The sequence below is a fragment of the Puma concolor genome, chromosome B2 (assembly GCF_028749965.1).
Source record: "Puma concolor isolate L17-30 chromosome B2, mPumCon1.1.hap2, whole genome shotgun sequence".
Lineage (NCBI taxonomy): Eukaryota > Metazoa > Chordata > Mammalia > Carnivora > Felidae > Puma > Puma concolor.
In genome coordinates this window covers 36,647,981-36,664,639 of record NC_141671.1, presented here as the reverse complement: position 1 = coordinate 36,664,639, position 16,659 = coordinate 36,647,981, and the positions used below count along the sequence as shown (strand labels likewise).

Genomic DNA, 16,659 nt, shown 5'->3' with positions numbered 1-16,659 from the left:
CTACTCCTGAAATCATTGTTTCACTATATGCTAATTTGGATGTAAATTTTTAAAAATAAAAAATAAAATTAAAAAAAAAAAGGCAGGACTCACAACAAGAATTAAATGATGAGGGGTTCCTGGGTGGCTCAGCTGGTTAAGCATTTGGTTCGGGTCATGATCTCACAGTTTGTGAGATCAAGCCTCATGTCAGGCTCTGTGTTAACAGCATGGAGTCTGCTTGGGATTCTCTCTCCCTCTCTCTCTGCCCCTCCCCTGCTGGCATGCATGCTCTCTCTCTCTCTCTCTCTCTCTCTCAAAATAAATAAACATTTTTCAAAAAATAAAGAAAGACAGGGCACCTGGGTGGCTCAGTTGGTTAAGTGTCCAATGTCGGCTCAGGTCATGATCTCGTGGTTTGTGAGTTCAAGCCCCGCGTTGGGCTCTGTGCTGACAGCTCAGAGCCTGGAGCCTGCTTTGGATTCTGTGTCTCCCTCTCTCTCTGCCCCTCCCCTGTTCATGCTCTGTCTCTCTCTCAAAAATAAATGAACTTAAAAAAAATTTTTTTTTTAATAAAAAATAAATCCTCTCTTGGAAAAAAAAAAAAAAAAAGATGAGCACTCAGCAACATGCACAACTAGAAGGTTTACAGAAGCAACAGTCACAGGGTATTTGGCTGGGATGCCTAGGCTGGGGCCTAGGAAACACAGACCACACACTGGCGGCCTGAGAGCGATGGGCACCTCTGATATCACAGATTAACACATGATGTTCACAGGAGGGGACCTCATAAAGGGAATGTTCTGGACGGTCCTGGCTGTATGAGGGCTGCACCTTTACTAGGGATGGGGGCGGGGAGGGGGGGTGCTTCCTCACACTTGAGATCCTTTAAGACCCTCAATCACAGCACACAGACACTTCCAACAGCCTATAGCTATGGCCAATCAACACCGAACACCCACGTGGGCACGACACTGAAGGTGGAACCTGGAGCCCGATCGGCGATGGAAAGTGACTGTGGCATTTTAACAGCCTCACAGCCTAAGTTCATGACCACGTGCTTATTCTGAAACTGCAGAAGTTGTTCTCTTAGAGCACGAGTCGGGACACACGCCAGGCTCTGACATTCTTCCACTTCCCTTCGCCCTTTACCAGTCAGCCATTCTAACTTTCACTGGAATAATGACACTTCCCTCTCTGACTCAGAATAACTGGCTTCCATAAAACCCTCTAGAGCAAAATTACATACAGCAATGGATAGTTAAGAGGGTACACTGAGAGACCCCAAACATCTGATAAAACCACCATTACCTCAACCACTTGCAGAAGCCAGTTTCCCAAAAAGAAACAGAAGGCGTGTCTCCTCCCACGCCGCCCCCAACCTGAGGCTGTGACACAGAGCCTCCGGGCACATGTTGCTCCATTCCTTAGGAACAGGAAAGGAACAACCTTACTAGTGACTGCTCCCCAGGGCCGAACAGGCCAAACAACAGTGCCACACGTTTGTGACATTCAGCCACTAACAACTTCACATACATGAGTCAATAATCTTAAACCTGACCAGGCCCAAAGAAAGGTGAAGCAACCAAAGAGCAAAAGTTCTAGACCCCATCACAGGGAAAGGAAGAACAAAACGGCAGGCAAAAATGGGGTGTCAGCAAGTGAAGCCCCAAGTAGCCATCAAGGTGTGGGGGCGGAACAAGCAGAGTCTATGACCCATTGGGCTCAGGCTTGAGCTTTCGCATTTACCATTCAATGGAAGATCTGAGTAATGCCCTAGAGAAAAACTGTTCATTTGAGGTGCACTCTGCTGAAAAGGGTGAGGCTGTGGAAGGGAGCAGGATGGACTTACTGGAATTTCTGGACAGCTGAGCGTCACTGCTGGACTTTATGACCTTGTAGCTGGCAGGAACATCGGATGTTGTTGACTGGGAGCGTTCTGGTTTCACCCTCAGCTTGCTGTGGTTTTCTAGGACTTGGGCTGCGGTCGCCAGAGCAACTTTTGAGTTTAGAGTTTGGAAAGAAGGGGAGGAAAAGTCCTCTTCCTCATCATCGCCAATGTCCCAAGCATCACTGGTATTCCGGGCAAACTCATGGAAACTGGAGGCCTTCTTATTCTTCAAAGGAACTGCGTTGACTTTTGACCGTTCTTTGATGAAGCTTTAAGAAAGGAGACATCGTTACCAGGGAATGATCTGACACTTCTGACCACCTTCACTGGCTTAATATGAACAGTATGACAAACTAGTTGATATATAATCTTTACCTTCTACAAATAAAAACAGCTGTATCCATTCCTCATCTAGAGGCATCTAGACCAGCACTATACTGCAGAGACTGATGGAGCAGAGACAAAAATGCTCACCAAATATCCCAGGTGCTCCCCTATACTTCCCAGCCCCCCCACCCCCGCCCCGTATTCAGACAAGGCTAGAAGACTAGTTCTGGCCAATAAGCTGAAGAGAGAAGTGAGGAAATCACTCCAAAGCCAAAGCAGACAAGCACAGGGATGAGTTCTCTCTCTATAAGCTTTCTTCTACTGTGGTAACTGGCCAGGCGCCTCCCTCACCTGGGAAGCAGAGTGACTGCGTAGGGTAGAGCCTGCCCTCCACTCCCACTCAACTCCACTCTGGACACGTAGCATGAGAAAGGAATAAATGAACCTTTGTTGTGACAATCCACTGAGATTCCAGAGTTAATCTGCTACGGTAACATAACCTAAACTATTCCTTAGAGTAGGACATGAACTCCTGGCAGAACCAGAGATAATTTTAGGCAGTCCATATGTAGCATGAAACATCAAGTTCCAGAATGAATGAGATGTTCCTTTTTCATTCTGTTAAAGTCCTTCAGCTAGCCTAAAGGAGACAGTCTCAGTATGGTGCTACTCTGTCTTTAAGACTATTTTTTAACAAAGAGAGGACAGCCTCAGATCAACATGTTTGCAAGCAACATCAGCTGGTTTAGAATTTTCTTAATAAGAGAGTATTGTTTTTTTCACTGTGTTTACTTTTAAGGTTACTTCTTCTATTTTTGGCAAATGATAATTAGCTTTCCACTTCTAATTTACAGAAGTGATGAGGTTTACTTTAAAATATCAATGTGGGGAGACTGGGTGGCTCAGTCGGTTAAGTGTCCGACTTCAGCTCAGGTCATGATCTCACGGTTCGTGGGTTCGAGCCCCGCGTCGGGCTCTGTGCTGACGGCTCAGAGCCTGGAGCCTGCGTCGGATTCTATGTCTTCCTCTCTCTCTCTGCCCCTCCCCCACTCATGCTCTGTCTCTCTCTCCCTCTCAAAAATAAATAAACATTAAAAAAATTTAAAAAAAAAGATAAAATATCAATGTGGAATTATGGAAAGAGGCTAAATGTCCATCATCTGATGAATGGATAAAGAAATTGTGGTTTATATACACAATGGAATACTATGTGGCAATGAGAAAGAATGCAATATGGCCTTTTGTAGCAACGTGGATGGAACTGGAGAGTGCTATGCTAAGAGAAATAAGTCATACAGAGAGAGACAGATACCATATGTTTTCACTCTTATGTGGATCCTGAGAAACTTAACAGAAGACCATGGGGGAGAGGAAGGAAAAAAAATGGTTAGAGAGGGAGGGAGCCAAACCATAAGAGACTCTTAAAAACTGAGAACAATATGAGGGTTGATGGGGGGAGGGAGGGAGGGGAGGGTGGGTGATGGGTATTGAAGAGGGCAACTGTTGGGATGAGCACTGGGTGTTGTATGGAAACCAATTTGACAATAAATTTCATATTAAGAAAAAAAAAATATATATATATATATCAATGTGGGTCGCCTGGCTGGATCAGTCGGTAGAGCATGTGAATCTTGACCTCAGGGTTGTGAGTTTGAGCCCCACATTGGGTGTAGCAATTACTTAAAAATAAAATCTTAAACACACACACACACACACACACACACACACACACACACACACACAAATCTAATTGAGGTGTTTTTTTTTTAAGAGGTTATTTTTAAAAAATGCATTCAGTAAAATAACAGAACAGACTTTGGCAAAAAAACGTGAAGATGGTACATGACGACAGTTTGGGAAAACTAGATTGACTCACTGAGGAAAGAGAGCTTAGTCCTAGGAGTCATGCGAATCATTCCTACTTTCCTGACCTTTTCCTCTTTAGGTCTCCCCTTTAACATCTGTGGGCCCTTATTCTGGATCCTGGGGACTATGTGGTTGGGACATTTCTAATTCAGTCTTGTCTAACATCCCTCAAATCCCAAACCTTGTGTACATTTACACCTGGAGCCTGAATGCACTGGAGTAAAGACATCACTTGGGAATGCAAGCTGGTGCAGCCACTCTAGAGAACAGTATGGAGGTTCCTCAAAAAACTAAAAATAGAACTACCCTACGACCCAGCAATTGCACTACTAGGTATTTATCCAAGAGATACAGGTGTGCTGTTTCAAAGGGCACATGCACCCCCATGTTTATAGCAGCACTATCAACAATAGCCAAAGTATGGAAAGAGCCCAAATGTCCAGCGATGGATGAATGGATAAAGAAAGCGTGGTATATATATATATACTAGGGAGTAATCCTCGGCAATCAAAAAGAATGAAATCTTGCCATTTGCAACTACGTGGATGGAACTGAAGGGTATGATGCTAAGTGAAATCAGTCAGAGAAAGACAAATATGATATGACTTCACCCATATAAGGACTTTAAGAGACAAAACAAATGAACATAAGGGAAGGGAAAGAAAAATAATATAAAAACGGGGGGGGGGGCGCCTGGATGGCTTGGTCGGTTAAGCGTCCAACTTCGGCTCAGGTCATGATCTCACGGTCCGTGAGTTCGAGCCCCGCGTCAGGCTCTGTGCTGACAGCTCAGAGCCTGGAGCCTGTTTCAGATTCTGTGTCTCCCTCTCTCTCTGCCCCTCCCCCGTTCATGCTCTGTCTCTCTCTGTCCCAAAAATAAATAAACGTTGAAAAAAAATTTTTTAAAAGGGAGGGGGCAAAGCATAAGAGACTCCTAAATATGGAGAACAAACAGAGGGTTACTGGAGGGGTTGTGGGAGGGGGGATGGGCTAAATGGGTAAGGGGCATTAAGGAATGTACTCCTGAAATCATTGTTGCACTATATGCTAACTAATTTGGATGTAAATTAAAAAAATAAAATTAAGTATTATGTTTAAAAAAAAAAAGACATCACTAATTGCCTCCCTGTTTCCTCCAGCAAAGCACAGTGATACTAGAGGGGAAACAAGGTTCTGCCAGAAGAGCTGAATTTCCCCATTTCCAGGAGCTGTTTCTTCCCTTTGGGTAAAGGTGGGTGGTCTAACAACCCATCTCATCTCCCTCGATGAGTCCAATGCTTATCCTAAAAGATAATTGTTATTAACACTGATAAATTCAGTCTGGGAGCTCATACAGCTCAGCTCATCAATATGTCCTTACTATTAGCATCAGAAAAGGAGTAAGATTTTAACTCAGGCATTGTTTTCAAAGCTGGTCTTACACAGAGTAAAGGAAGAGAAGACATCACACAAAATACAAGGGAGAAAACTAGATTACAAGATGCAGCAGTTCAAATGTGATAGAAACAAAATACCATTTTCTACCCGCCAAGTTAGCAAAGATCTAAACAGCATTCTCTTCAGTGTTGCCAAGGGTGCAGTGGGACCGCCATCTAATGGTGCAGGTGAGGGTGTATGTTGTACAGCCTTCTGGAAAACAATCTGGCAACATACATACCATAAGCCCGAAAATGGTTTATAATTTCTGACCCTAACAAAATAACCAGAGGGTCAAAGGATCTAAGACAGTTTATCATGGTGTTATTTTGGGTAAAAACTGAAAACAGCATAAACATCTAGAAATTGGAATGATGAAATTTGTTCAGCCACCAGATGAAATGTTATAATGCCACTGAAAAAGCACATCTCACAGGCTATTAAGTAACACTAGAAAACGATCTCAATAAAGTGAAAACTGGAGCCAAAAAAATATATTTTTATAATCTCTATATTAAAAAAAAAAAGTATATGCATAGAAAAGACCAGAAAGAAAATACATCAAAATGTTAACAGTGCTTATCGCTAGGCTGTGGAATTATAGGGGATATTTCATTTCATTTCTATAGGTCTCTGAATTATTTGTGTCTTCTACAGTGAGCATATTATTAACCAGTGGATAAGGTTGTTGGCTTTCATCAATCCCCAAAGTAAGGGTACTTATAAACTTACTAAACAAACGATCAGAAACGAGCAAGAGCTCAAATCAAAGAAAATAAAACTGGGACAACACATTGTGAATATCTGCTGTCAAAAATCCATCCACGAGCCAGAAGAGGCAAAGTACTCGTCTGTGGACCTGCTGAGGCTGCAGGTTCTGGACCCATCACTATGACTGTTTCTCTTTTGTAAAGGGGGATGTAGAAAGGGAGCCTCAGAGGGTCCACTGTCAAGAACAAATAGGCAGATGTGTAAGAAAGCTCTGCCACCAATAAAATACTGCATACAAGTTCGTGGTTACTGTCGTTTTCCTCTTTGGAGGCTATGTGTACCTCAAGATTGCACACAATGAACCCAACTGATTGATATGGAGTACCTTGGATACCAAGATTAACCACCGTGTTTTTCTGGTTGATGTTTCCTAAATACCCTCTCTCTCTCTCTTTTTTTTTTTTTTTAAAGTAGGCTCCACACCCAACATGGGGCTTGAACTCACGACCCAGTAATCAAGAGTCACATGCTCTACCAACTAAGTCAGCCAGGCGCCCCTCTTAAATACTCTCTTGATATTTTTAAGATTTTTAAAATAAGCCATCAAATCAAGAAGCTAAATTTTTTTTTTAATTTTTTTTTAACATTTATTTATTTTTGAGACAGAGAGAGACAGAGCATGAACGGGGGAGGGTCAGAGAGAGAGGCAGACACAGAATCTGAAACAGGCCCCGGGCTCTGAGCTGTCAGCACAGAGCCCGATGCGGGGCTCGAACTCACAGACTGTGAGATCATGACCCGAGCTGAAGTCGGACGCTCAACTGACTGAGCCATCCAGGCACCCCAAGAAGCTAAATTTTAACTCAGGCCAAAGAAGTGACTGGATGCTGATAGTTTAACACTGGGTGAAGCACACATACACGCTGCACTGGATGGAAACATTGCACCAAGAGATGGGACCAAGACTCAGGCTCTAACACATCTGTACAAACAAAGGAGGTAAATCAGCCGAGTGGTGGGTACATGAGGATTTGTTATATTTTTCTTTACATCTTTTTAAGCATTCAAGTATTTCATTACATTTTTTGAAGGAGATGAAGATTCAATATAAGTCAACTATTGAGATTAAGAATTGGAATTACTCAGGTGAAGACTTCTGCAAATAGAAACTGGAAGGACATATTGCAACACACTGAAGAACAAAGAAAGGAGGAAAGGCTGTCATTCCCTGTGACAGGAAGACAGACTCAAAGCAGACCATCTTGAGGCCACTGAAAATTATTTTAGAGATGCCTATTCCACAAAACCCAGAACGCAACCAACCAGTCAAAAAAAGTCAGCTCCGTCTTCTGGAAAGAGGCCTTCATGGAGGAAGGGGTTGGTACCACCAGGAGGGGTAGGAGTGTGAGGACTGAGGGTTGGTGAGAACCAGTTACAGAATGAAAGAGGCAGGTCAGAGTGAAAAGGTTCCTGGGTTGCCACTGAGAGGAAACAAGAAAATCTACAGACCAGCAACAACGGTGGGATGATTTAAAGTTGAAGCATTTCCATGTTTATTCATTTTGTTCTCTCCAAAGGAGAGAATATAAATTTATACATACGTTAAAGTGTGAATGTATTGGCTATTTACTAGGTGCCAGGTTCTGTGCTAATATTTATATATACCCATTTTCTGATCAATGCTCATTCATAAGGCTATAAGGTACTATTACTTTTTGAGGTATTATTATTATTATTATTCCTATTTGCAGATCAGGAAACTGAGGCTTACTGAGGTCATGAGCAGGCAGCAAAGTCTGGGCTCAAATCTAGGTCTACCTGACCTGACGGCCTGCATACACTCTTTAACTCATCTACCTAGAAAAGGAGGTCTAGTAAGATCTGCAGCCCAGGAAGAGGAGTTGCCAGGCAAACGGAGCACATACCACCACAGCCGTAGTGCCCCCACGTGTGCACAGCTGACAGCCATAACTCTCTAGCCTTGTGCCAATCGTCTCCTGTCTACACGGAACGGGCTGTGTGTGTTGGTAGCCGGAATGGGAAGAGGCTGAATTCAGGAATATGGCCCCTGGAGGAGACACACCGCTCTTCTCTTTTGACATCAGGAGGCCCAGTGAAAAAACCAATCCAGGTGATCCCAGCTGGGGGTACCTCTGGTTTATAGGCTGCCTCATTTTAACATGGCCCCAACTAATTGATAGCCAACCTGAGGTATCCTAACAACCACAGTGTGGCTTGAAGTTCAGCCAAGGTTGTTCAAACTGATCTGTGTCAGACTTACAACCAAACTGGCCTGTCACAGACACCTCCATCGCGCCTCCTTACGACCGAATGCCAAATTATAGCTTCAAAAGCACTTTCACAGAGACCTCTTAATTCTCCCAGTAACTCTGACCTGAGTCTTATTACTTCTATTTCACGGATGAGGAGACTCAGAGAGGTTGAGTAATTTGCCCAAGATCATGAAGCTAGAAAGTGGTGAAGAAAAAGAGATTCAAGGAGTGCACACGACCCTAAAACTCCTGAAAACGTAATTAAGTGGCACATTTGAGAGAAATCAGTTGTTTGGTGAATGGTAACTTGTTGAATGCTGACACAAGCCCCAAAGGATGTTTTGAACAAGAGTGGCTACAGGTTCTACTGGTTAGGAAACAAAAGATCAATCATTCTGTAATCTGATTGAGGCTACACCGTTTTACTGACATGGCTGCTCGCTTAACAGAAACAGTACACAAATTTACTCAGAAAAATAATGTCTGACACTGGTGAGGGGTCTGAAACAAGCGGGGAATTCAGTGACATTCAAATAAATCCAGTCATCCCGATAACTAGTGTGGCTGCGTGTGAACCAGCTTCGTAACGCGCAAGCAGGATCGTACTTTAGTGCAATTCAGAAAACAATAAATTTAGAGGCTTGTCATACCATCAAGTGGCCAATGGGGCCACTCTGCAGTAAGGCTAGCTTCATCCGAGCTGTAAAAATTATTGCTGGCAATATTATCAGTAATGGTAATAATTTGGCAAATTGAAGTCAGTATATACAGACAGGGAACGATGTACTGTGCTCATGCAGTTTAGATGATTGAAGACCCAGTGTAAAGGCTTCTGCTGTGATGGGGCTTAACCACCGGTAATTAATGGCAGTCTGAAGTGGAATGATAATCACACAGAGGAGAAAGTAATAAAAATGTCCCAACAAAGGTACTAAAATAAGGGCGATAAATGTTTTATAGTAACAATCTGGAACTGTAAAATGGTCCAGTGCAGACCTAGAGGTTGTCCCATGTTGCAGAGTGCTAACAAACCACCAAGTGCATGAAAAGAGGCGGCAATTTATTCAGTGACAATTCTATTCCTCCCAAATTGCAGAGCTAAGTGATTACTTCTATTGAAAGTATGATTGCAGGGGCGCCTGGGTGGCCCAGTCGGTGGAGTGTCCAACTCTTGATTTCAGCTCAGGTCATGATCCCAGGGCTGTGGGATTGAGCCCTGCATCAGGCTCCACGCTGAACGTGAAGCCTGCTTGGGATATTCTCTCTCTCTCCCTCTGCCCTCTCCCCTAGCTCTCACTCTCTCTAAAACAAAATTTTAAAAACAAATAAAAGGAGAATGATATTTAAGTAAGATACACGAAGAAAAAATTAAACCTATAAAAAAAAAAGAAAATAAAGTTGATTGCAACTCTCCTGAATGATCAGTGAAAACTTTTGTGGTTTTATATAACTAATAGCTGGGAAAACAAAAGTATATAAAATTTGTCTTGGCAGTTTGGGATATGGGAATGTTCCTCAAGACCTGTCCTCAATACAGAGTCAGGGAAAATGCACTCGATAACAGATGCAGACAAGGTGTGGTGACTCTGACGTGAACATAAAATAGGACAGTACCCTCGACTGCCTTATGCATGGGTGGACTGAGTGATTTCTGTGTTAGCCACGTATTCATCAAAGGCAATTATAAAATACACTGGAATGGATCTACCAATCAACAAATCCTGGCTGTGAACAGAACTGGCTACAAGGAACAGAATCCTCAACCACTGGGAGCACCTCGGTGGCTCAGTTGGTTGGGCTTCCAACTTAGGCTCAGGTCATGATCTTGCAGTTCGTGAGTTTGAGCCCCATGTCCGGCTCTGTGCTGACACCTCAGAGTCTGGAGCCTGCTTCAGATTCTGTGTCTCCCTCTCTCTCTGCTTCTCCCTGGCTTGTGCTCTCTCGCTCGCTCTCTCTCTCTCTCTCTCAAAAATAAATAAAAACATTAAAAAAAAAAATCCTCAACCTCTGATGCTTAAATTGTAAAGACCGTGATGTCAAGGCACTACTCGGCAGGTGTCTGAGGGTCTCCTACCCGTTCCCTCAGTTTACAAGTTACCTGCTACAGCTTTCAGCATCTATTTCCACACCACCACATTCAAAAGCAGGAAAGGTGAGTAGAGACAAAAAGAGGCTCTCTTCACAAAATGATCTCTCTCTGATGGAACAGGAACATCTTTCCAGGTACCCTCCCTCAGGAGACTTTTACATCTCATGGGCCAGAACCAATGACATAAGCCCACTGCAGGCCAGTCACTGTGATTACCAAAAGATTATTATAAAAGGCTTAAACTAATACAGATACCTGCTCAAGAGCTGAATAAAATTATGGTTCTTGAGCAAGGAAGAGGCAGGGGCAGGGAAGACTGTTAGTTAAGTAGTGCCGGCTGTACCTACCGACAGACCAGATAGTCTGCTATTGGTAAAACCAGGGAAGAGTATCCATTCTACTTAATGTGAATGCCACACAATTGTCACAGAAAACATGCTCCCCTATGAAGAGCAAGGTACAAACTAAGAAGCACTAAAGTAAAGCTCACTGTCTAAGTGCATGCAATGATTTCATTCCTTCAACCCATAAATGTTTACTAAGTGCCTAGTACGCGCTGCGTGCTCTTCTAGGTACTAAGGGTACAGTGGTGAATAAAGCAAAATCCCTGCCCTCAAAGAGCTTATACCGTGGCTTCTGGTGTAAAAACTGTGCATTACAGAAAAGAATAGCAGTCACGCTTCCAAAGTGATTCAGAAGACCGTACCTTCCACATACCGGCCAAATTGCCATCTTTTTGCAATGAGTTGGTAGAATTACAGAAAGTTCACCACATATTCAGCTAGGTTATTATTTTTTTTTCAACGTTTTTTTGTGGGGTTTTTTTTGGGTTTTTTTGGTTTTTTTTTTTTGTTTATTTTTGGGACAGAGAGAGACAGAGCATGAACGGGGGAGGGGCAGAGACAGAGGGAGACACAGAATCGGAAACAGGCTCCAGGCTCTGAGCCATCAGCCCAGAGCCTGACGCGGGGCTCGAACTCACGGACCGCAAGATCGTGACCTGGCTGAAGTCGGACGCTTAACCGACTGCGCCACCCAGGCGCCCCAAGTTATTATTTTTTTTTAATATTAAAATGCCGGGGTGCCTAGGTGGCTCAGTCAATTAAGCATTTGACTCTTGATTTCGGCTCAGGTCATGATCTCGCGGTTTGTGAGATCAAGCCCCACACTGGGCTCTGTGCTGACAGTGCAGTGCCTGCTTGGGATTCTCTCTCTCTCTCGCTCACTCTGCCCCTACCCCCGCTTGCGTGCACACACATGCACTCTCTCCCTCAAAAGAAACATTAAAAAAAAACTTTAAATATTAAAACATTGATAATGTACATCTGTTATGGCATTTTTGTAGGTATTCAAAATACTTTAATATACATTATCTTTACTCCTTCCTTGACTGTTAAGGAAAGAAAGGGTAAATATTATTACACGGGCCCCAGAAAGATGACAACTTAGGTCTCCTGTACCTCTCAAATCATTCAGCTTTCACCACAAACTACAGCTTTCCTGGAAATAAGTCTTAAGATGAAGCGTGCCCAGAGACAGAGCCCAAAATTCTTAGAAAATCTGAGATGATGATGCATCTCTTCATTTAAATTCACTGTGGCTGATTGATGGCCCATGAGAGAAAGGAGCGATGAAGTGATAATTGGGGGTGTGAATACACACGCACACATCTTGGGTTTGACCAGGGTTTCTATTGTGTTCGAAAATAACTTATTAGAATTTTACTAGAGAAATAACCTCCAGGGAGCTTTTAACTCTACTGTATGGCTAGATTTCTTTGAGGCTGGAGAAAGAGGACCTGAAGAATGCCAGCCCTACAGTTATAGTCTATTCGCCCCAGTCCTCATAGCATAAGTGAAGACAAGATGGCAGACCTATATATATATATTCAGAAGCAATGAACCCCAGAAAGGAGGCTCCTACAAGAAGGTCATCAGTCATCCAATTTGGAGACGATATTTAACCAATAAAGACCCTTCCATCAGAACAAAGGGTCCAACACCAAACCCTGCATATACCAGCTTCCAATGCAGGAAAATAAATCTCTGGTGTGAGTTAATTTTCCACTTAATAATAGATCATTTAGAGGTAAGAAGATTGCTCATCTCTTGATCCAAAATAGAGCAGGGGAGACGCTAGAAAAGATCAAAGTAGAAACTGTCATTTCAACAAAGTAGGGGAAGGTTTGAGACTTTTAAAAGAAGTACATGCATGAAAGGAAAACTATCTTGACTTACTTTTTGGTGAGCCGAGGGTCCAGAGGGGGGTGTTGTGCTCCGTACACAGGCTGGATGCTGGAACCGAGAAAAAAAGAAAGAAGAAAACTGTCAGGAAGCTAAATATGTCAGGTAAGTATCATCTGCATCACAAAATTGGAAGGTCTCCTCCAAGACAACCACATCCAAGCCTTTCAGCCTGGGGGCACCTGGCTGGCTCAGTTGGCAGAGTGTGTGATTCTTGATCTCGGGGTCATGAGTTCAAGCCGGACATTGGGTGTACAGATTAAATAAACATAAAAAAAATTAAGTCTCTGGAGAATGTTCATTTTCCACTGGGGCTTCAGCACCTTATATACCTGACAGACTGGAAATCCTATCGGTAAAGACGGCAGCACAGAAAGATAACAGGCTTTTGAGCCGGAGACAGCATGGTTTGAACCAGAACTCTCATTCTGGCATCCGCCACCTCTGTAAACTTGCGCGAAATTACTGGACCACTTTGAGCCAGTTTTCTCGTCTGTAAAATGAGAGGATCACCTACCCCAAAAGATCACCTGGGCTAAACAACAGTGAAGCAACACTAGGTACCAAGGGAAGGGTGACCCAAGTGACTCACTGGTGGCTGGTGGGCGCATAAAGTGATACAGCCCACTTCAAAAAAACAGGTTGGCAATATCCAGGAGGAACGAAATATGCATACCCTAAAGCCTAGCATATTCTTCTCAAATCTGTATCTTAATAGAAATACATACATATGTGTATCAGAAGACATATATAAGACTATTCATAGCATTATAGTTCCTTTTAGCCTAAAACTAGAAATAACCCAAGTGTCCAACAGAAAATAAACTGTAATGTGTTCGTATAATAGAATATTATATAGCAACACAAACATACAAAATGGGGCACACAAGTAATAATGTGCATGAGTCTTCCAAATGTGCTGAGCAAAACAAGCAAAAAATAAAAGGGTAAATACTGTATTGTTCTATTTATATACACTTCAAAAACAGCAAAAAGGATTTATATATTTAGGGATGCATCCATAGCAATAACCCCATAAAGGAAGGAGGGATTAACACAAAAGGATGTGGTTACTTCAGAGGGAAGGAGAGAGTTGTGGTCGAGAACAGATCCAGGGGCTTCTGACCTGCTCACTTCTGGGGTGTTCACTTTGTGATTATTCGTCAAGTTATCATACCACACAACTGTTTTATGGAATAGGTCACAATAAAAAAGAGTGACTTGAGGGGCCAGGTGCCTGGGTGGCTCAGTTAGTTGAGAGACCAACTCCTGGTTTCAACCCAGGTCATGACCTCACGTTTAGTAGGGTTGAGCCCCACATTGGGCTTTGTGCTGATGGTGCAGAGCCTGCTTGGGATTCTCTCTCACTCCTCTCTCTCTGCCCCTCCCCCACTCACGCTCACTCTTGAAATAAACATTAAAAGAGTGACTTGAGAATAATTATATATCCAGTCAAACTGTTGTTCAAATACAAAGGTGACAGAAAAACATGTTGCAAGATGCAAGAACCCAGGAAATATAGTTTCCTTGACTCCTTCCTGAAGAAACTACTAGAAGAAAAACTTCAATGAACAATGAGATAGAGAAACTACAGTGAAAGGACTCGTGTAAAGAATTTAATGAATTTAGCCTTAAGACTAAGTCTTAAATTTGAGGCTTCATGATTAGAGGAGAGAAGGTAAAAACAATGTAAGTGGCATAGGTTAAAATGGAACAGACGATGGAGTGGACAAATAAGTATGTTGGCTGGGGCACCTGGGCAGCTCAGTCGGTGAAACGTCCAACCCTGGCTCAGGTCATGATGTCACGGTTTGTGAGTCTGAGCCCCGCGTCAGGCTCTGTGCTGACAGCTCAGAGCCTGGAGCCTCCTTCAGAATCTGTGTCTCCCTCCTCTCTGCCCCCACCCCCCAGCTCACATTCTGTCTCTCTCAAAAAATAAATATACATTAAAAAAAAATTTTTTTTAAAGTATGTTGGTTTCTTCATCTTTCATGGACAAGGCTCAAAAGATATTTAAAGGTGATAGCTCAAGTCATAGAGGCATAAGTATGTTTTAGGACAGGAGATAAACTGAGAAAAATAGGGGCACCCGGGTGGCTCAGTTGGTTCAGTGCCTGACTCTTAGTTTCGGCTCAGGCCATGATCTCACAGTTTGTGAGTTCAAGCCCCACACTGGGCTCTGTGCTAACAGCGCAGAGCCTGCTTGGGATTCTCTCTCTCCTCCTTTCTCTGCCCTTCCTTTGCTCTCGTGCTCTCTCTCTCCCGCTCTCAAAAATAAATACATAAATTAAAAAAAAAAAAAACTTTAATTGAGGGGTGCCTGGGTGGCTCAGTTGGTCAGATGTCAGACTTTGGCTCAGGTCATGATCTTGCAGTTTGTGGGTTCGAGCCCTGCATCAGGCTCTGTGCTGACAGCTCAGAGCCCGGAGCCTGCTCCAGATTCTGTGTTTCCTCCCTCTCTGCCCCTCCCCTGCTCATGCCCGGTCTCTCTCTCTCTCTCTCTCTCTCTCTCTCTCACACACACACACACACACACAAATAAATAAACATTTAAAAAAATAAAAAAAAAAACTTTGAGAAAAAATAATCAAGTAAAAGCAGATGAGGAAAGGGCAAGAAATGCAACTACCAATTTCATCATTGATCATGGTAGGCGGTCAATAGATGTCTCAAGAAATACAGTATAGAGTTATAAATGCAATATAACTAGAATAAAAACACAAACTTTCCCAATTATCAGAATGTACACATGCACACCCTCTCCCAAAGCAAGTAGTCCTTACAGTGAAAGATTTTTTTTAAGAAAACATTAAAAACAGAGCTACAATAAAATATATCAGTCATTCCAGCAAATATAAAAGGGCTGAACTTACCTATTAAAAGAAAATTATTATTAAGAGGGGACTGATTAAATAAATGATGGTACATCTGTAAAAAAGAATGGGGCAATTCTATACCCATTGGCACGAAACAAACTCTAAAACATCAATTAAATGTTTTAATTAAAAACATACACAGGGGCACGCTGCTGTCCATGTCCCCCCCCTCTGCCCCCTCCCACTTGTGCTCTGTCAAAAATAAACAAAACATTAAAAAAAAACATGCAGAACTGTATGCATAACATGCTGTCATTTCTGTGGAAAACCTTTAAAATAAAACAAATCCGCATACTTCTCTATGATTAGAGATCTCTGAGAGAATACACACGACACCAGCAGCAGGGGGTTAGAAGAGGAACTGGAGAACCCGGCAGCAGAGAGGCTGAGTTTTTACTACAAACTTTCTGAATTGGTATCATGGACATGTATCACCTTTTTAGGAAATAAATGAAGCAATCTTAAGAGAGTTGGGAGGTTTAAATGAGTCAACGTGTAAAAAGCCCTTTAGCACAATTCCTGGCGGGTAGTAAGTAATACTAGCAGGTAATGAGGTAGATTTGCAAACATCCAGAATGCCACCTGGCACATGCTCATTGCCCAAGAAATGTTGGCTTTCTTCCTCCCTCCCATTTTGGTAATTTATTCCTTACCAACATTTAGAAAGTAGAACAAGTTTACCAACTACCTTGTTTGACATAACCAGTGTGATCCCAAAGTTGCTTTTAAAGAAAAATGCAGCCAATTCAATCATTTTCATATTGATTTCTACTAAGATTCCAGCGGGAATGTTCTTATGTACAATCTTTATGGATATAGCTCTGACCTTTTTAGCTATTAAGAATCTCTAACTCCCCAAACTTTTCTGAAAGGTTATTCAGTAATTTGTAAACAAACCATTACCTATACTACTATAGAGATACAAATACAATTTTAACATGTTTACAGAGATTCCTAGGCAGAGAAAAAGGAGAAAGAAAATAAGAGG

General features: G+C 42.6%; 1 protein-coding gene across 1 annotated transcript in view; it reads right to left on the bottom strand.

The window, feature by feature from the left end:
* Positions 1-16,659, bottom strand: part of TBC1D22B (TBC1 domain family member 22B) — a 79,626-nt gene that overhangs the window by 47,915 nt on the left and 15,052 nt on the right. The window contains exons 2-3 of the mRNA XM_025925493.2: positions 12,790-12,846; positions 1,832-2,139 (exon numbers count right to left, since the gene is read on the bottom strand). Coding sequence (XP_025781278.1) covers positions 1,832-2,139; positions 12,790-12,846 — 365 coding nt within the window. The remainder of the gene's footprint in view (positions 1-1,831; positions 2,140-12,789; positions 12,847-16,659) is intronic.